We start from the raw sequence: 22,147 nt of genomic DNA, 5'->3' as shown, positions 1-22,147 counted from the left end.
CTTATCTGCCTACACATGTGCATGATATAGGGTGTGGACACGCCGAGACAGGGCCACTATGTCAACATCGTTATCTATCGACACAATCCGGCTTGAAACCTCTTCTGTGGTGACAAAATAGTCCCTGTGTTTCGTGATGATTCGTTTTACCTAAACGGTTCAAATGGTCATGTTATTGTCCAGGACACGGAAGCAGCTTAAAATACTTTATTGTTGAGATAACAGCCAGCAGTAAGTACAGCCATATCACTTTGTTATTGATTGTTAACCATCTTAAATCGTCAGAACTTTCAGTTACACTGTGTGACGACGTACATCACTATAACATATTACAGTGGTAACCATTGTGTTTAAATATGATATAGTATGTAACGCTAATTTCCTGTTGATTATGGTATTGTTTGGGCACTATTGTTATCATTCTTTCCTGTTTCCTGATACCTTAAACAGCATTGTATCACAACACTTAGAAATGGCAAATGGTGTACTTTCATGCCAAGCTGAGTTTACATGCCAGGCTCAACACGGCTTAGTGGTAGAGAAACAACACTAATATTGATAGTGTTAGAACAAGTACTCATTTCAGAGCGGATACATTCTCTGAACTCTGACACATTGGTGTACAGGTAAGTGATCAAGTGTTTTAAGAGTGGATGTCAGCAAGCATCGAGCAATTTTGGCAAAATATGGAAAGTGTCAAAATTACCAAAATGCTTCAAATTTACATATGTCGGTCTAAATGTAATATCATGCAAGGAAATAGGTATCAAGTATCAAAGTGATCACCGTTGCCATGGAAACCGACAAGTCTTTAAAAAACCCAATCAGACTCAGTGGAATATTACAATATTTAAAGAAATTAATTTATTATAAATTTCTGGTGTTACATTTCTTTACTTTTCAAGTTTATAGTTACTTAGTGCATATCATATGATAATTTTAGACTGAAAAGTATAACATCTATCAAGACTTTTAGCCCGTATAATATAAATTGTCCCATATACCACCTGTTTAAATTGGGATATCAGGTGATAAAAGTATTGCTATTTTTTTTCTTAATTATTTGCCAGCCAATTTTTCTTTTGATTATAATGCAACATTAAGTACAGAAAATATAATGTATAATCATTAGCTTCATCGAGGTTGTAAATTGGAAAAAAAGAGGATTTAGTATTAATACCATTAAATCTAAGCTATTGAGAGGGACGAGTTATCTCCCCTGTTGGAACTCTTTGGTGAAAGGTACAAAAAGTTCATTGTTTACATGGAAAGATGGATACCACAGTTCACAGCATTCTAGACAGTTATGGTAATTGAAAAGACATGAACTTCTTTTAAGACATGGGAATCGGTTTAAATAATGTTTGTATGGAATTTCCCTTCGATGGTATACTAGAAGTACAGTGAAATTGTGAGGAGATTGCTACCCAGCAGTAATATGTAACAACCGGTTATTCCTGTAATATTAACTATACAAAAGTATACATAATTGTAATCTGTACAATATTTTCAATTATAATACAGTTGTTAAAAATTAGTAAACTTCTTCTTCTCTGTTTTTCAAACCTGTGAAAACCATGGTAACCACATAAAAAAACCTAAAAAAAAAAATTCACAAATTAAGGCCAAAATAACCTGCGCATACTTTTTCGGATAGCTATTTCAAAATCTAACATATTCATCCCAGTAACAGAATTAAAATTGTTTTGACATACATTGTATGTTCATTTGAATAGTAGGATTATCTGCAATCGAAGAGTTATTATAAAAAAAAATGTGCCAGAAATGGCTGACATATTCTAATCATTGGTGTCTAAGAAGAGGTACATGGAACAAATATTGAATATGGTTTAAGGTAGACCGACCCTTCGGGTTTCCTCTGATAGATCTCCTTAATTTTATTTGTATTTCAATGTTAATTATGCTCTTATCACAAAAAGCACATAAAAAACATATGTCACCACGTTCGTTTTACTACCAGGGCCACATAATGATACGTATTAATTGATAGCTGAACCTATATTTTTAAGGGTTTTGGTAGATTTTATCTTTCCCCGATAATATTCACCTGAAGCATAAAAAGAAGTTTATATCCTATTTATATCATCAGTATGAGCAATATCATTCATAATTATCAAAAAAAAGAGAAGATTCTTTGGGTGGTTAACAAAATATGGCTATTTTTATACGAAAAGCCGGTTATTTTTAGTGGAAAATTGTTTTAAAAAATACACGTTTATTTTTTTCCTGAAAAAATGAACAGAAAAATGACCCCCCTTTTTTTGCTTAATTAAAAATTTCATATGCTATGCTTTAAGAAAAAAAAAAGAAAAATAACACCTCACCATATTACTTTTCACACCATGGCCGTTTACTTTGCTGGTACCCCAAAACTTGTGCTTCAAGTATGGCTCAAATTACCAAATTAGAGCAGTTATTTTGGAATCTGAGATTGATGATTTTTTTTGTTAAATCTTTACCATTTTCTTCCATAAATTATAAGAGCGCAGCTCATCGCGCCCGAAGGGCGCGAGAGCGAAGCTCTCTTTAAGACAACACGTGTATAAGCTATATTTCCAATCAAATCTATACCCCTTCAACTTTGAAATCGTGTCCCGCGGGAAAAGTCGCGCGCCTCCAGTAGAGGCAGCCATGTTTGAAATATCATTCCCTACACGACGAGATCTGACTAATTTCTCTCTCGTCGAAACAAATAACTGAAAGATAGTTCAAATTACTTAATTCTTGAAATATCTACACAACCCATGTCAAAGGTCTGATTCATTTAAAAATTACCAATGTATTTTGCGAATTTGATTGGCTTGAGATATTCCGTTGGTTACCTAAATCGGAACCCTCCCTGTTTCGGTGCTGATCAAATTGGATGCGAGAGTAGAATACGAGGTTATTTTGCTGCATATGTGCGTTACATAGAAAAGTTTTTAATTAGTTAGCATAACTTTCCATGTTACAACCGAAAACCCTGAAATATTACTGACTTGAACACCCCATTCAGAATGGTACTGTATTGTCGTCAATCGTGACGTCATAAAAATTCAATGTCAAAAAGTTTGCCACTGATTCCCGCGCTTTCTCAGCGCATATATTTTAAGAGTTTCGTCTTCCAGATGTCTGACATATGTGATAATTTAAGGCAAACAATTCAATATCTTCTGTATTTTTTAAGTGGACATAGACTGTATTAACTGCAGTAACTGTTCCATTTTACGTATCCTAAAAAAAAATCAAAACTTGTATTTTATTAATAAAACTTCATAATTAAGAAAAACCCTGACCTTAAATTACTAGAAACGTTATATATGTATTATGATTAACAAGGTATCGCCCAGTGAAAAATAAAGTACAAGTTATCATTGTGCAGTGTGTATAAACACATCTTTGAATGAGGAAATTCCATTCTGTTTGTATTAGTCTAACTTTCCAAAATCTATTGATGTTCTATTACAAACTTCCACGTTATAGTTCTCATTGTCTTAGCATACAGTGAGGACGTTAAGTATACCAAAATTCCCAGGAGAAAACAGACTTAGTAATTTGTTTCTTTGTGTGGAAAATGAAGCCTTTTTTTCACAACTTGTCCAGTAAGCACTCACTTCAGATTAAAAACCTTGATGTATGTTTATAACATATCTCAAATAATAGTCTAAGCGAGTGATTTTGCTTCTTGTTACTTCTACCACGGACTTAGATATACATACTAACATATGTCCGTGCTTCAAAAACAAAACAAAAACAAAACCCAAACCCATAACATATAAGTTGCAAGTTTTAATTGTAAATAGTTTATATATTGATACGATTGCCTTCTAGCCCTTTTGCTCAGTCTGTAAAGCGGCTGACCAGCAAAACCGGGGGTCGCGGGTTCGATCCCGGTGGAAACACACTACTTGCTTTTCTGTTAGTTTAAACAATATTTTCATTCAATATTTACATGTCATATATATGATACATAATAATAAAAGGATTCAGAAAAAAGTATGAAAATACTTATTTAAATCTGTCTCCTTAAATAATAGATTGGCGGGTGACAACACTGTATAGCCATTTATTAGTCAAATAGTATAACTTAAAATCAAAACTATTGATGAGAGAGAGAGAGAGAGAGAGAGAGAGAGAGAGAGAGAGAGAGAGAGAGAGAGAGAGAGAGAGAGAGAGAGAGAGAGAGAGAGAGAGAGAGAGAGAGAGAGAGAGAGAGAGAGAGAGAGAGAGGGGGGGGGGGGGAGAGAGAGAGAGAGAGAGAGGAGAGAGAGAGAGATGTAATGGGACCTAGTGATACTATAGGTACTACATAAGCATAATGACATAATAAAACATAGTAATATAATGTAAATATACAGCACTAGTGACCTCTTGGGACTCGTAAAATGGCACTATTAATTTAAAAAACGTTTGGTTTTTAAAATATAAAGTTGGATGCAATGGAAAATATTTTCATTCTCTGTAATCGATAGATTTGGATTTCCGTATAGAAGCATATCAAAAGTGTAGTCTATTGGTAGATCTACAAAACATTCGTTTCTTACAATGGTATAGTTTGGACAAGACAATAGAAAGTGTTCAGTGGTTTCATACGCTTGTCTACATGAACATACAGGGCTGTCGATAAGATTACGACTAAATAGATGGGCATTTAGAGAGCTGCAATTCATCCTCGATCTAGCATGATGAACCTGATCAGAACGTTTCCCATAACTATAATAAGGAGAGACTGTCGGTGAGTGTCTGTGTAGGTATTTTTTCAGGTTACTAAGGGAGGGGCTATTTTTAATATCTGGGGGTAGTGAGTTCCACAGGTCAATAGAAGAAGGGAGAAAAGAGTTTTTATAGAAGTTCGTTTTACAGAATACATTATTTAAGTTATCAGCATCGCGTGTGTCATATTGATGAACGTCCATTCTGCGTTGAGGGAGTAAATTAGAAAGGTATGGGGGAGTGAGGTCAAAAATCATTTTGTGCACCTGAACAATTTTCTTCACTTTACGGCGATATTGTAGAGTGTCCCACCCAGTTTCTTCATATAATTTAGCATGGCTTGTAAGTTTGGTCTTGCAGCTTCCAGTTGAATATTTTCTAGAGATTGACACTGTTGAATAGTAAGATTATCCCAGACGATATCCCCATATTCTAGTATGGGCCTGATAAAAGAGAAGTATAAGGTTTGAAGTGAATTCCTATCTATTTTAAATCTGAAACGTCTCCATATGGCTAGTTTATTTGATGCTTTTTTAATCATATAATTTATATGTTCAGACCAAGTACCGTCATGGGAGAGGAATAGCCCTATATGTTTATGATGTTTGACCTCACTAACAGGAACGTTATTCATGAATAATGTGGGGTGACAGGGTTTATTAATTTTCCTGCTCACTAAAAGAGATTCTGTTCAGACCATTCATGTATTTTCCTTAAACAGTCATTTAACATATCAGCACAGTGAGTGGGAGTATCTACTATAGCATAACGAGAAGTGTCGTCTGCAAATAATTTTATTTTGGTGTTGATGCCTTCAACAATATCATTAATAAAAATAAAAAACAATAGAGGGCCTAAAATTGACCCCTGGGGAACCCCAGCACTAATTTCCATCCATTCGGAAGTCTTACTATTAACAACAACTCTTTGCTTCCTATTATTTAAATAACTTTGAAACCATGATAAAAATCTTCCACCGATGCCTATTTTGCGTAATTTGGAAAGTAAACCCGTATGCCAAACTCGATCGAATGCCTTACTAATATCACAAAAGATTATTCGAATTTCTTTACCTTTGTCTAGTGCTGAATAAATGTCATTAGTAATTGTAATTAACTGATTTACTGTAGAATCGCCAGCTCTGAATCCAGACTGAGACGGTGATAATATAGAATTTTCAGTTATAAACTTATAAAGGTACTTAAAAACACATCTCTCCATTACTTTACCTCCTATTGAAATTAAAGATATTGGTTGATAGTTTTTGAGAAGAGAAGGATCGTCTTTTTTAAACACAGGGGTAACATTTGCTAATTTCCGTGTACTAGGAAAAGATGAAGTGGCTAAAGAATAATTAAAGATTATTTGAAGGGGATAACACAAAATTGCTGCCGCTTCCTTAAGTATTCTTGGATTTACAAGATCAGGTCCCACTGCCTTGGAAAAGTCCAGATTAGATAAGACGGGATAAATTTCATTTGTTTCAATATGGATATGAGTAAGCAAAGGTTCATTGTTGTAAGTGGGTGGAAGTTCTGCGTTAGTATCATCGACAGTGGAGTTAAGACAGAAGAATTAATTAAATGCATTGGCTATGTCAGAGTCATTGGTAAGAGTAGACGTGCTAGTATGAATGGGTGGTATATTACTCTTCTCATTAGAATTTAACATCAGTTTACCTACCGTTTTCCACCAAGATTTCCCATGTGTTTGATCACCTAGTATTCCGCAAAGTTTACGAATGTAGATATTTTTCGCACTACGTATTAAACTTACACATTTGCTTTTCTGTTACTGAAGCTATAGGAAAATGAGAGGCTTCGTTGGGGATAAAACCTCGGTTAATGTGTGTTCGGGGCAGGTTTTAATTGTAAATTAGTGTACATAGTAATACGATATATTTTTGTTGTTGTTTATTTATTTATCTATTTTTTTTAATCGGGGATGTATAATATGTATTGGTTTAGGACCTAATATTGGCCTAGCTTGTACATAGCATACTTTGCAGACGCGTTGTGTTATTATTTTAAATAAATTACCCCCCCCCCCCCCCCCCAAAAAGTATATATATCTGAAAATGTGGTACATGTTCTTAGACTGTTATTCTCAGGTCCCCGTGTTTCCTTCTTGATTAACGGTAAGTCAGGTGATTATAGCTGCGCTCTTCTAAGGCTTTGCCTTCATTCATATTATTGTAATCTATGTTATTGGTACTTTCTTTTTTTCTTAAAAGAATTTTATTTGTTTGATTTCCCAAACGCAATTAACATTTTCTGAATATTTTCCTCTTTTCCGGATGAAAATTAGAACATTACTAATGGTCCTTCAGACGCTTGCTTCTAATACGCCATGTCAAACGAAGCGTATCGGCGATACAGAATGCCAGAACATGCTTCATTTGCAGCGCTAAACAATGTAACATGTATATACTACCACATTTTCAGATTTTATACTTTTTTTAGGGGGGGGGGGGGGGGGGGGGGGGGTAATTTAAAAGAATGACACACAAAAAATGCTACAAACTAGGCCGAAATATAATAGGTGATTATACCCCCCTTTTTAAAAAATCTAAATCTAAACATGTAAACACATTGTAATATAAACTATGTAGATCGCCTATTACATCTAAACATCTATACATGAAAGTATATATGAAAATTCCTTAGACAGTATGTCTACAGAAAATTGAAATTCCATAGCCCAAGTCATTTTTCCATAGACCCATTTTGTAAACATATTGTTGAAAAGTAGCATTACTGTCACGCAAACACTTGCATCATCCAGTAATAACACGCTATTATGGGTTAAAAAACAACTCTATTATAAGCTCTGATTTCATATCATCATTTGTCAGAAAATATTGGAATGTTGTTTACATGAATTGTAATGTATGTCAGGACTCAAACTTTTCATAGCCATTGGGGCCAACACTAAGAAATTTTACATAGACCGACCAGGTTTTCTATAGCCTTAGGCCATCGTTGTCCTGATGTGAATTTCATTGTCTTTACTTTGCATTGTTGGATTCCAAATGATCGTGCACTTAATAATGCAGGCATCAGTATTCTACTGCCATATTTCTTTGCTACTAACAACGTAAAAGGGCAGACGATACAACAATATTTTCATGATATATATAACAGGAAAGCGAATTTAGTGCCTCCACAAGGGGTTAAACCCGCGACCCTCTGCTTACTGCTCCGTCGCTCTACCGACTGACTTAATTGAAATTCCCCCACCTGAAATCACTATGTACCCTATTTACAATTAAAACCTGCTTCACTATTCCTCACTTTTCAAACGAGTTCGCTCCGGACACACATTAACCCAGGTTTTATCCCCAACGAATCCTCTCATTTTCATATAGCTTGCACTTGGAATGGTCAACCGATGTAACAGAAAAGCAAGTAGTGTGCCTCCACCGTCATCGAACCGCGACCCCAGGCTTTACTCACCGGCCGGTTCAATCGTACTGACCGGACGCCGGTGCTTACACCTGGGCATCGATGAATTTTACACCGGGCAACGATAATTTCTATAGAAAATGAACGCCGAAGACGAGATCGGAAGAACGGTTGGGATATTTTTTCTCTTTTTTTGATGTGATAATGATGTCCTTCAAGGAAAATAACCCGACCACGGAACAAAATGATAAATTGGCTATAACTTGCAAGGATAACTGACAGAAAAAAACCACCTCTCATTTTTTTGCTAATTCGCCCACATTGTAGGCGGGTATGACCAAATTATGCCGCAATCCACGAATTATGCAACATATACAGCAAAATCCGCGATTGAAATGACTGTAATTTTCACAGTTTATCGGAATTATATATTTTGACATTGTCAAGTCTTATTGGATCCGTATTCTACTGTACACCTGTGGCAACAAGACGCTCTTGAGTTTAACACCCGGGCGCCGCAATTTGCTGACATGGTAGTGATGTAGAAATTACTAGAGTTGGCCTTTTGATGGTTTTTGTTTATGTATTTTTTGCATTTATGCAACTCGTTACAATTCATTCACGGACATGCCTCTTTAAAGGGTCCGAATTTGTGATTGTCAATCCGTCATCCGTTTTTGTTATGATCTATTTATAAAACTGCTCGAACCTTGTAGAGAGCTCCCCATGGAGTGAAATCTCCAGCCTAGACCGATCACAAGAAACGTGATTTATAGGCCTACAGTTGATTAAATACAATATTTATAATATATCCAGAATATGAGTAAAAAGGCTCTTAACATCTACATCAATTTCACGGGTTTTAGGTTTTTGAAAAATTGTCGAATGTCAACGTAAATTTCGTGAGAGTTTATATAGATCTTTTATACCATCAATGCATGTTGCAAGTTTTGTGTTTACGTCCCATGCGTTTCCTCCTTTTTCTGATCTGTGTCTACCCGCGGTTGGAATATGGTTGACTACCTCGCATTCTGAATAACAATATATCACATGTAAAGTGCGAAAGGCCGAACTTACGTTCCCCTAACAATATACAATCTGACAGATGGAGTACATAATGAAGTAATTGTTGGTTGCCGCAAAGTGCACATGCTTTTAGAGCATCGGCCAAAGTCCCCAACTCCAATATGCGTCGGCCCGTGCGCCATGAAGTGTCCTCTTGTTCTACATTGCCATAAATTGGAGATGTGCTAACCTCTTCCTGACTTGATATAAATTGTCTCCGCCGAGACTGTAACTAACGTTATATGGTCGTCACACATTGGCACATTATGTGATACATCGGCGCTGTCCTTGTTTTCAATGGACCATCTTTAATTTATGTTCTCACTTCATTGAAAGCATAAGCCTTATCTAGTCTTTTAGTTTTACAAACCTGACCCCTTCACCTCTTGACTGCATCGTGCTGTAGGCCTAAACATTTATCTCCCAGCTGACTTGAAAATTAAACCAGGTGTAACTATTCGTGAACATAATCAAGGGCCCGGATTGCCGGACGCCGGATTGCCGGATTGCCGGATCGCCGGACTCATGTCTGTGACGTCACAGAAGGGTCGGTCTACCTTAATTTGACTGCAAAGTAATACAACATTTATCCAAACTATTAATTTTCACACCCAAGAGGGTTTTACAGACTGCAGGAACCAAATTCACTCAGAGCAAAGGATGTGTACAGATATTTTAATTGCTTATTTTTTAATGTATTTACACCCAGAGGTGTACATGTAGCATGATAGGCATACAATTTGCAGAGGTATTTCACCTGTAAATGGATACTATCATACATAAATATGGACTCAGGAGGTAGAGTCTGGGATTATTTTCTAAGTACTCAGCAGGAATGCTTTTCTGTTTTATACTGTTATATACACTTATAAATTTGGAATGTTCAAAATTCAACCAAAAGTACTTCTACAGCAATTCAAATTAACAATCACCGATTACTATTTTTTTAAGCTTCTATATCCTTTTTTTTTTAGTACTTTTATCACCAAATGATAATGTTGACCTTGACTTTAAGGTCAAATGCCAAATTAATGTGAATTTCTGTCCAGTGACCACTGATTACTAAAAATACTTTAGTTTTTGACACATTTGAGGTATATCTGAGATAAAATCACTTTATGATTCATGTAATATTGGGTTTTTCTCTAATTACAGGATAATGAATGTCTTTTCCATCTCTAAACAAAAACCAATACTTCACAACCATGGATGCAGCCATTACAATAAAAACTATCATGCCTGAAATCCATTCACATTGCTTTTTTTTCATATACAAGGTCCGTGGTCCTTAATGGTCACCAGAGTTTTGCAATATTTTAGTTTATTCAACCCTTTTGGACTCCACCCATCAGCCATATATAATTCACAATTTTGGTGGACCTTTGATCATGAAAGCTTCCTGCCAAATTTCATTGAATTTGGTTTGGCAGTTTTGGAGAAGTGGAAAATGTAGCTTGTTTACTGTTGGAAGACGGACAAGGACCGGCAAAAGGCGATTAGAATAAATGTAGATCACTAGAGACTTTGTCTCAGGTGACCTAAAAATAAAGTGTGGTATACCTCATTACCTCATAAAGGCAAGGACAAGATATTTTGAAGTTGAAAGCCATACTATATAGGTATACTCTGTCAATACTTATACTGTTTCTGGGAAAAGAGTGGAGAAACAGAGTATGCATGGCCAGAAATCCACTGAGAAGTTGTTCAAAAAGGGGGATAACTCTTATACAATTGTCACAAAGGTGACTTGTGTCTTTAATACCCCAGTAGGCCTAATTTGTCAACATTATAAAGTCTGTAGAAGAAATCAACCTTACATCTCAATTTAGTTAAGTTACAGTAATTAGGAACAAAAATCTACAGCAACTCTCATAATGACACTTTTGATTTCAGCTTTGTGTTCTTTCATTTTCTTCTATGCTAAGTATTACTATTTTTTGTTGATATCTGACAACTTCAATATTTTTGGTGACCATATCAAAATGTGTCAAAGTAAAAAATGTTTAAGTGTTCAACATTGAAACAGTGAAAGAAGAGTTCATTTCTTTGATTCAAAATTATTACAAAAAAGAACTGTAAGTGCATTTTCTCTAATTAAATAAGTGGTTGCCATGGCAACCAAACTGCAAATAAACCTTCTTTTTTTTTAATTTCATAATAATTGTATCATTGAAAATGTCCATTCATTACTTCTGTTTAAGGAGATGAATTAAAATGTGGTTAAAAAGTTCAATTTATATATATATACATGGTTTTATGAGAAAAAATGTGCGGAAAATGTCAGAAATCATGAAAAAAATGGGAAAATTCGAATCATTATACCAAAAGCGCCTCTAAGTTGCCAGCCAATTTTATTTTTTAAACTTACCCTGTAGATATCTAATGAAAAGAAAACCATATGCAATACTCCATATATGGTTGTAGATTCCAACTAAGGTCAACCAAACTTTATTATATTTTGATATTTTTTCAGTTAGAATTCCTTGCTGTATTCAGGTTACCATAGCAACAGTTTGTAAATATTGCCAATTATATTTTTTTAATCAAATGATTAAGGGGGGTCACCATTATTAAATTTTGGCTGTAAATACTTTAATCTCACTGTTATTTAGGATCCAGAGATACTCTAAATCCTAAAAATTTGATGTAGTCGATGTGTTATTTGAGCCCGTAACTAAGGAAGTCATATTGCTTAGATACGGAACCACAGACATGATTGAAATTCCATTTTTGTTATTCATATCCACCAATTATAACATAATTTAACATTTAAGGTCACTTTTTCTAAAATCTATTTTTTTCACTTTCCACCTAATGCTCGATGCTTGCTGACATCCATTTCTCCAGTACTTTTCAAGATATGGTGAAAACAAACTTCAATTCTCAAAATCTAAGATGGCCGCCTGTCGGTAATTTTTCTGATCAAGAATCTTAATTAAATTTGCACATCAAGAGACTAAGGAGACCCTACACATGAAGTTTGAGGAAATATCGCTCCAGTACTTTTCAAGGAATAGCGATAACAAATTTCAATTGTCAAAATCCAAGATGGCTGAATGTCGGCCATTTTTCTTATCAACAATCTTAATTGAATTGGAACAAATAGGGACCAAGGGGAGCCTATTACACATGAAATTTGAAGAATATGCTGTCAGTACTATTCAAGAAATAGCGATAACAAGGATTGTTTACGGACGGAAGACAGACGACGTATGTAGGCCGATTTGGTTAGCCCACCGTCATCAGATGCTAGTTTGTCAGCACTATATCACTTACATGTATACTCAAACTGATTGTTATCGTCTTCCTGGTTACCTTTGTCTCCTTGTTTATCTATATTTTGCTCATATCTTTCCCTAGTTTTTCGATTTTGCGTTGGAATTGTCCAGCATTCTTTAGACTCCAGTATAATACTCTTATTGTTTGACTGATTCAAATTTTGGACCCTGAGATGGCGAATATTAATGTTCTAAAACCGAATTAAAATATATCAATAATGGACTATATCTGTCGAAGCATATTACTAACGAACATGACAATAACGACCAGGGAGATGTGTCTGTACTGCTCCAAGTTACAATGTAGGCCAAGTGAAACAAGGGGAACGTGAAAAAAAGACGTAAATCTTTTCAGAGGAAAAGTAAACTTACGCTACATTAACTACATTGACAGGTACCCATGAAACAATACCAGTTTTGATGTTGTCTTCAAGTACGTATCATATTTCTAGGTACGAGTATCGCCCGTGTTTGGAGCACACAGGTAATCTTTAATCATTGTCACACGACAAAATAACAACATGCATTGATATTTAGGATTCTTAACCAAGGTATGTTACTGTAGTTTGTGTGGTTTTGATAATTTAGTCGGATTGAACTAATTGAAAGTGAATCGAAGCTCACCCCCATTTCCGACTTTTCGAGTCTTACACTTGTTGATATATTAAGAGCAGGGGTTAATATTTTTTCTATAAGTAGTAACCAGAGGCAGACGCCTGTGTTAAAACAAGGTATCTGATGTGGTTCACAATCTCCTCCGTCAACCTTTAAATTACATTTATTGTTGTGACAACTCTGGCATCAACGGATTCCGTCGGGAAGGTGGTGTGAATCTGGCAAAAGTTTGGATAAAAATTACCTCCCCACCTCCCCCGACAGTCCGGTCTATATTGCTCTATTCTGGGGGATTGAATATTCATTAATTATGGGTGACTCTGGGATTGTCAAATAACGACTTTTATAATAAGCAACCAAATTAATCAACATAGCTAGAGTGTGTTAGAAGTAGTGAGAGCTTTGGATAATGAGTATTCATGCTGTAAGAACCGCTTAGTCTCTGGTGTTTCATGCTGAACGTGCTGCCCAGCTGCTGCAGTCAGAATTAGAATCCAACATGTATTCCCACATTTCCTGTCGGACAAGTTACACGGATGTAAATAAGCATGCCATTCTTTTTCGAGCAGAGGCATTATCCTTTATTTATCTATTTAATTATTTTGTTTATACCATCTCTATACTTAATCTCTTTATCAAAGACAGCTGTCTTACTTATTGAAAAGTATCAGATGAAAAAATGAAAATAATTGAGATACTAATTGATGCTAATCTTGAAGAAGTAACTGATCATTCAGAGAAATATTCATTGCAGATCATTATTAGCTGTCGCGAAATCAATTACCCAGGCATTATAAAGTGATCAGTTACATTGTATATACTGATGCGGATCAATATTGTGTAAGGATGAGTATACATCAAACATATAGCACAGTGAAAGTACCAGGTGTCAGAAATGTACACAGAACAGCAGTACATTGATTGTTCCAGAAAATGTTTGGCATTATGTGTGCTTAATGTAAAAGTTGAGAGAAGTCGCTAGCTCGCGTCCCAGCACGGGTAGGATATTTTATATAAAATGTTTTCCTGATTAATGTGAATTAGAGATTGAACATAACACTGAATGGATATGTTACCATTCGTCATTTTAAGTGATACACTGTCCACAACATCCGGTTTCATGAAACGTGCATATTTATCTCTCTCTCCAATTTCTTTTAAGAGGGACGGAATTTACTTAAATTCGGTCGCAGGGAAATTATGTTTCGCAATATATATATAATGTCATTGTCAATATTTGTATATATGTCATAAGCGACAGATGGTGCGTTTGCACGGAGCTACATAAGCCTGATCGCGATATATAGCGAGTATTTATTTCAACTTCTGTAACTTTTCCACAGTTAAAATACGCTTGTAGTAACATTTCGTAACGGAGAGTATACTGCCGGGCTCAATCCAGAATGAACACTCTTTGTGTAGCGATATCGCCATTATTATCTCTAACATGTTGACACTGTACCACTACCTGTTTTTGTTCACATACCCTATTATTATCATTATTTTCAGATATTCAGTTGGATGACGATGACGGGCGAAGGTGATGGAAATGGATTTCGATCGTACAGAAAAGGATTTTCCTTCTTACTTCTGGCAAGCTTACTAATTATCTGCATTGTTTGGGATATAGCTGGAAGAGACGGTGTTGTACAATTCTACAGTCCAAGCATTTTGCCCTACATACAAAACGCTAGTGTTCCACGCGACGTTTCCAGTAGTGACATTAATATAACACGTACGGCCTTACCACCTGTTACTTCGACGACAGCAAAACTAGTGAACCCTCACAACTTCCAGTATGTTTTTCAGGGAAACAGCACGTGCGTGAGAAGGAATAACACGGATGTATATCTGTTAATATGTGTGTGTGTCGCTCCGGCGAATTTTAAACACAGGGAAGTTATAAGGAACACCTGGGGATCCATAACAAAATACAACCTGGAAGTAAGGCTCATATTTCTTATTGCTAAAACTAAAAATGAAACGACTCAATCAAAAATCAACAACGAAAGTAAAGAATACAACGATATCGTACAGGAAGACTTTGTTGACTCGTACAGAAATCTGTCATTAAAGTCAGTGGCGATGCTAAGGTGGGCAATGTCATATTGTAATAGCGCAAAATATGTTTTAAAAGCAGATGATGATATGTTCATTAATGTTCCATATCTTATTGGTGTGTTGAAACATAAACATATAACAAATAGTGTGATAGGAATGTTAATACAAGGTGCTCGTCCTATTCACAATCCTGCTTCTAAGTGGCACACTCCACAGGAATTGTACAAGGAAGCTGTCTACCCTCCATATTTGAGTGGAACAGCCTACGTCATATCCGGTGATATTGTTTCTAAACTGTTTCATGCATCGCAGATGACACCGTTATTCTGGCTGGAAGATGTGTATATAACTGGTTTGTGTAGACGGAAAATTGGTGCCAACGCCGTGGCTGACTATGGCTTTACTTATTCCCATAGATCTCCTACCGGGTGTGCCTACCAACACATAATTACCGGTCACGATAATACACTAGAGGAGATCGAAAAGATATGGCGGGAACTTCAAGATCCTAACATGAAATGTTAACATCTAAGAGCGATGTGTACCTACAGCATAATAGATACTGTCAATAAGAATTCCAAAGTGTGTACGCAAAAATAAGACAAATCAACGTTTTTTCTACATGGCATAAACTTGCCAACTGATATTCGAACGATTTCGGGAAAAATTTAATTGATGTGTGCAAAGTGATTGATATATAAGATATATATAATATATAAATCAAAACTATCTTTCATAGGAGAGGTCACCTGTCTGATCACGTAATTCGTTTTGTTCTCTCCCACAGTACGATCCCTAACGCGCTTTCATCCGGGTCGACAAGAATGATTTTATACGTTGATATAAATAATATAACTTGTTTCACAATTGATGTAAAAGCACACTCCAAAGATCCACATGAAGACAGACATCGAGTGATTGGTTGAGTGAAGAGGTCATATGACGTAGTTTGATGAACGAAGCCGAACAAATATTAGAGTGCTGATAGTACAACTATACCGAGATATTGACATTTACGTAAGATTATATATATATACAATTAATACAATTACTGTCGTAAGGATGTCGGAATGGGTCGAGTAAAAATATGGATGAATGAGTAGTTTGTGTATGAAAGAATGTAGGAACTGAGATGAGAGGTGAATCATACAGATACACTATGTCGATATATACACATGTGAACGAATCTTGTCCTATTTAAGACGATGTTCAAGACCACATTTGGAAACTTATCTAAATATTAAGGTGCAATAAAATATACAAATGTTTGAATTTGACAATTACGTTGTATGTTTGTAATTAAAAATAAATGTGAACATTATACACTATTCTAAAATCAAACTACAGAAGTAAACACATTCTGGAACTGATATACCTAGATACATTGTAACCGAGTCATATTCGATTCGTTATACATGTACTTTGCTCTTTTTTTTAACTTGACTAGTGTATGGTAGTTTTCATTCACAACATCATATAATTAATCATTAATTAAAACGTACTTTCGATATTAGTTTCCATATGCATTTTCTTCAACCGACCATATCCCTAAAGTAATTAATCTACATTGTAACCGTCACAGGCATTTCGGGGTCGGTTAATATGTACTTGCTCAAATACCACTTAAACATCAATTAATATTGCTGATATGTACTTAATGGATAATTATTTCAAGTATATGTAATGATACTATTTTCACACATCATGCACCCGTACCGTCATTTGGGTTAGTGACCGCCCGCTATCGAATACGCTTGTAACTTGATTGACACGTAGACCTTCCTGTGACAACACTATATCGATGCACTCCTGCACACATAATTTGCAATTCCGACCAATCACGGCTCTCGTTTTAAACGCACGTCATGTGATTGGCCTGGCAAAGTTACTGTACACCTTTTCTGATACACATGAACGGTTAAGCGGTACAGCGATAGGGATTAGATAATATTTTTCGTTCACACTTCTGGTTTCACGAGTCTGAGTGGCTTGCACCGACATCATACATGTAAATATGTATACAATGAAACCTAATCGATAGGTGTCCCAGTTTTAGTGAATTACAATATGTATATGAGTGGTTGTCTGTCGTGCTACTTTTGTTGGAACAGAAAGCGTACCATTGTACAAATAGTATCTTGATCATACACCCATGTCAGTAGCCATGCCTTACCCCACCTCTCCTACCCTGACTCATGCCAAGCTGAGTTTACATGCCAGGCTCAACACGGCTTAGTGGTAGAGAAACAACACTAATATTGATAGTGTTAGAACAAGTACTCATTTCAGAGCGGATTAATTCTCTGAACTCTGACACATTGGTGTACAGGTAAGTGATCAAGTGTTTTAAACTCTAACCAGGGAACTTCTCTCTACTTTTCCCTTTTTTCTTTTTTCCTCTTGATAATCTGATGGCATGAACAAGTGGAACCTACCTACATGTGAAGTTTGAGAAACATTTCTCCAGTACTTTTCAAGATATAGTGAAAACAAACTTCAATTCTCAAAATCTAAGATGGCCGCCTGTCGGTAATTTTTTCTGATACAAGAATCTTAATTAAATTTGCACAACAAGAAACTAAGGAGACCCTACACATGAAGTTTGAGGAAATATCGCTCCAGTACTTTTCAAGGAATAGCGATAACAAATTTCAATTGTCAAACTCCAAGATGGCTGAATGTCGGCCATTTTTCTTATCAACAATCTTAATTGAATTGGAACAAATAGGGACCAAGGGGAGCCTATTACACTATGCTTTCAGTACTATTCAAGAAATAGCGATAACAAGGATTGTTTACGGACGGACGACAGACGACGTATGTAGGCCGATTTGGTTAGCCCACCGTCATCAGATGCTAGTTTGTCAGCACTATATCACTTACATGTATACCCAAACTGATTGTTACCGTCTTCCTGGTTCCCTTTGTCTCCTTGTTTATCTATATTTTGCTCATATCTTTCCCTAGTTTTTCGATTTTGCGTTGGAATTGTCCAGCATTCTTTAGACTCCAGTATAATACTCTTATTGTTTGACTGATTCAAATTTTGGACCCCGAGATGGCGAATATTAATGTTCTAAAACCGAATTAAAATATATCAATAATGGGCTATATCTGTCGAAGCATATTACTAACGAACATGACAATAACGACCAGGGAGATGTGTCTGTACTGCTCCAAGTTACAATGTAGGCCAAGTGAAACAAGGGGAACGTGAAAAAAAGACGTAAATCTTTTCAGAGGACAAGTAAACTTACGCTACATTAACAGGTACCCATGAAACAATACCAGTTTTGATGCTGTCTTCAAGTCCGTATCATATTTCTAGGTACGAGTATCGCCCGTGTTTGGAGCACACAGGTCATCTTTAATCATTGTCACACGACAAAATAATAACATGCATTGATATTTAGGATTCTTAACCAAGGTATGTTACTGAAGTCTGTGTGCTTTTATAATTTAGTCGGATTGAACTAATTGAAAGTGAATCGAAGCTCACCCCCATTTCCGACTTTTCGAGTCTTACACTTGTTGATATATTAAGAGCAGGGGTTAATATTTTTTCTATAAGTAGTAACCAGAGGCAGACGCCTGTGTTAAAACAAGGTATCTGATGTGGTTCACAATCTCCTCCGTCAACCTTTAAATTACATTTATTGTTGTCACAACTCTGGCATCAACGGATTCCGTCGGGAAGGTGGTGTGAATCTGGCAAATGTTTGGGTAAAAATTACCTCCCCACCTCCTCCGACAGTCCGGTCTATATTGTTCTATTCTGGGGGATTGAATCTTCATTAATTATGGGTGACTCTGGGATTGTCAAATAACGATTTTTATAATAAGCAACCAAATTAATCAACATAGCTAGAGTGTGTTAGAAGTAGTGGGAGCTTTGGATAATGAGTATTCATGCTGTAAGGACCGCTTAGTCTCTGGTGTTTCATGCTGAACGTGCTGCCCAGCTGCTGCAGTCAGATTTAGAATCCAACATGTATTCCCACATTTCCTGTCGGACAAGTTACACGGATGTAAATAAGCATACCATTCCTTTTAGAGCAGAGGCATTATCCTTTATTTATCTATTTAATTATTTTGTTTATACCATCTCTATACTTAATCTCTTTATCAAAGACAACTGTCTTACTTAATGAAAATAATTGAGATACTAATTGATGCTAATCTTGAAGAAGTAACTGATCATTCAGAGAAATATTCATTGCAGATCATTATTAGCTGTCGCGAAATAAATTACCCATGACATTATAAAGTGATCAGTTACATTGTATATACTGATGCGGATCAATATTGTGTAAGGATGAATATACAAACATATAGCACAGTGAAATATAAGGTAAGTACCAGGTGTCAGAAATGTACACAGAACAGCAGTACATTGATTGTTCCAGAAAATGTTTGGCATTATGTGTGCTTAATGTAAAAGTTGAGAGAAGTCGCTAGCTCGAGTCCCAGCACGGGTAGGATATTTTATATAAAATGTTTTCCTGATTAATGTGAATAAGAGATTGAACATAACACTGAATGGATATGTTACCATTCTTCATTTTAAGTGATACACTGTCCACAACTTCCGGTTTCATGAAACGTGCATATTTTTTTCTCTCTCTCCAATTTCTATTAAGAGAGACGGAATTTACTTAAACTCGGTCGCAGGGAAATTATGTTTCGCAATATATAATTTCCTTGGCAATATTTGTACACGTATGTTACAAGCGACAGATGGTACTACATAGGCCTGATCGCGATATATAGCGAGTATTTATTTCAACTTCTGTAACTTTTCCACAGTTAAAATACGCTTGTAGTAACATTTCGTAACGGAGAGTATACTGCCGGGCTTAATTCAGAATGAACACTCTTTGTGTAGTGATATCGCCATTATTATCTCTAACATGTTGACAGACTGTACCACTACCTATTTTTATTTTCAGATATTCAGTTGGATGACGATGACGGGCGAAGGTGATGGAAATGGATTTCGATCGTACAGAAAAGGATTTTCCTTATTACTTCTGGCAAGCTTACTAAGTATCTACATTTTTTGGGATATAACTGGAAGAGACGGTGTTGTACAATTCTACAGTCAAAGCATTTTGCCCTACATACAAAACGCTAGTGTTCCACGGGACGCTTCCAGTAGTGACATTAATATAACACGTACGGCCTTACTACCTGTTACTTCGACGATAGCAAAACTAGTGAACCCTCACAACTTCCAGTATGTTTTTCAGGGAAACAGCACGTGCGTGAGAAGGAATAACACGGATGTATATCTGTTAATATGTGTGTGTGTCGCTCCGGCGAATTTTAAACACAGGGAAGTTATAAGGAACACCTGGGGATCCATAACAAAATACAACCTGGAAGTAAGGCTCATATTTCTTATTGCTAAAACTAAAAATGAAACGACTCAATCAAAAATCAACAACGAAAGTAAAGAATACAACGATATCGTACAGGAAGACTTTGTTGACTCGTACAGAAATCTGTCATTAAAGTCAGTGGCGATGCTAAGGTGGGCAATGTCATATTGTAATAGCGCAAAATATGTTTTAAAAGCAGATGATGATATGTTCATTAATGTTCCATATCTTATTGGTGTGTTGAAACATAAACATATAACAAATAGTGTGATAGGAATGTTAATACAAGGTGCTCGTCCTATTCACAATCCTGCTTCTAAGTGGCACACTCCACAGAAATTGTACAAGGAAGCTGTCTACCCTCCATATTTGAGTGGAACAGCCTACGTCATATCCGGTGATATTGTTTCTAAACTGTTTCATGCATCGCAGATGACACCGTTATTCTGGCTGGAGGATGTGTATATCACTGGTTTGTGTAGACGGAAAATTGGTGCCAACGCCGTGGCTGACTATGGCTTTACTTATTCCCATAGATCTCCTACCGGGTGTGCCTACCAACACATAATTACCGGTCACGATAATACACTAGAGGAGATCGAAAAGATATGGCGGGAACTTCAAGATCCTAACATGAAATGTTAACATCTAAGAGCGATGTGTACCTACAGCATAATAGATACTGTCAATAAGAATTCCAAAGTGTGTACGCAAAAATAAGACAAATCAACGTTTTTTCTACATGGCATAAACTTGCCAACTGATATTCGAACGATTTCGGGAAAAATTTAATTGATGTGTGCAAAGTGATTGATATATAAGATATATATAATATATAAATCAAAACTATCTTTCATAGAAGAGGTCACCTGTCTGATCACGTAATTCGTTTTGTTCTCTCCCACAGTACGATCCCTAACGCGCTTTCATCCGGGTCGACAAGAATGATTTTATACGTTGATATAAATAATATAACTTGTTTCACAATTGATGTAAAAGCACACTCCAAAGATCAACATGAAGACAGACATCGAGTGATTGGTTGAGTGAAGAGGTCATATGACGTAGTTTGATGAACGAAGCCGAACAAATATTAGAGTGCTGATAGTACAACTATACCGAGATATTGACATTTACGTAAGATATATATAGATATATATATATACCATTAATACAATTACTGTCGTAAGGATGTCGGAATGGGTCGAGTAAAAATATGGATGAATGAGTAGTGTGTGTATGAAAGAATGTAGGAACTGAGATGAGAGGTGAATCATACAGATACACTATGTCGATATACAATGTATACACATGTGAACGAATTTTGTCCTATTTAAGACGATGTTCAAGACCACATTTGGAAACTTATCTATATATTAAGGTGCAATAAAATATACAAATGTTTGAATTTGACAATTACGTTGTATGTTTGTAATTAAAAATAAATGTGAACATTATACACTATTCTAAATCAAACTACAGAAGTAAACACATTCTGGAACTGATATACAGTAAAACTCACTTGTGTCGAACACGGTTGAATCGAATACATCGGATGAGTCGAACGTTTCGTTCGGTCCCGACTTTTTCCCTTCTTTATCTTAGTAAATTAAGCACGGATGACTCGAAG

At 35.9% G+C, this 22,147-nt stretch overlaps 2 protein-coding genes across 3 annotated transcripts; both read left to right on the top strand.

Moving 5' to 3' along the window:
* Positions 1–61: 61 nt before the first annotated feature.
* Positions 62–16,408, top strand: LOC117333099 (beta-1,3-galactosyltransferase 1-like). Of its 2 annotated transcripts, none has more exons than XM_033892230.1 (2): positions 62–231; positions 14,585–16,408. In XM_033892230.1, the coding sequence occupies exon 2, from the start codon at positions 14,597–14,599 to the stop codon at positions 15,659–15,661; it is 1,065 nt and encodes a 354-aa protein (XP_033748121.1). In that variant the 5' UTR covers positions 62–231; positions 14,585–14,596; the 3' UTR covers positions 15,662–16,408. The 2 variants fall into 2 exon arrangements, with proteins under 2 accessions (XP_033748121.1, XP_033748122.1); XM_033892231.1 differs by lacking the exon at positions 62–231 and adding an exon at positions 260–626.
* A 709-nt stretch (positions 16,409–17,117) lies between these two features.
* LOC117333098 (beta-1,3-galactosyltransferase 1-like) lies at positions 17,118–21,925 on the top strand. Its single transcript, XM_033892229.1, has 2 exons — positions 17,118–17,465; positions 20,086–21,925. Exon 2 carries the CDS (start codon positions 20,098–20,100, stop codon positions 21,160–21,162), a length of 1,065 nt encoding a protein of 354 aa, XP_033748120.1. The 5' UTR covers positions 17,118–17,465; positions 20,086–20,097; the 3' UTR covers positions 21,163–21,925.
* Positions 21,926–22,147: the final 222 nt, after the last annotated feature.

The sequence above is a fragment of the Pecten maximus genome, chromosome 8 (assembly GCF_902652985.1).
Source record: "Pecten maximus chromosome 8, xPecMax1.1, whole genome shotgun sequence".
Classification (NCBI taxonomy): domain Eukaryota; kingdom Metazoa; phylum Mollusca; class Bivalvia; order Pectinida; family Pectinidae; genus Pecten; species Pecten maximus.
This window is presented reverse-complemented; position numbering and strand designations above follow the sequence as displayed.

Bases quoted from the DNA above. Each gene is read 5' to 3' on its own strand.
- LOC117333098 (XM_033892229.1), top strand. From the start codon at position 20,098: ATGACGATGACGGGCGAAGGTGATGGAAATGGATTTCGATCGTACAGA.
- LOC117333099 (XM_033892230.1), top strand. From the start codon at position 14,597: ATGACGATGACGGGCGAAGGTGATGGAAATGGATTTCGATCGTACAGA.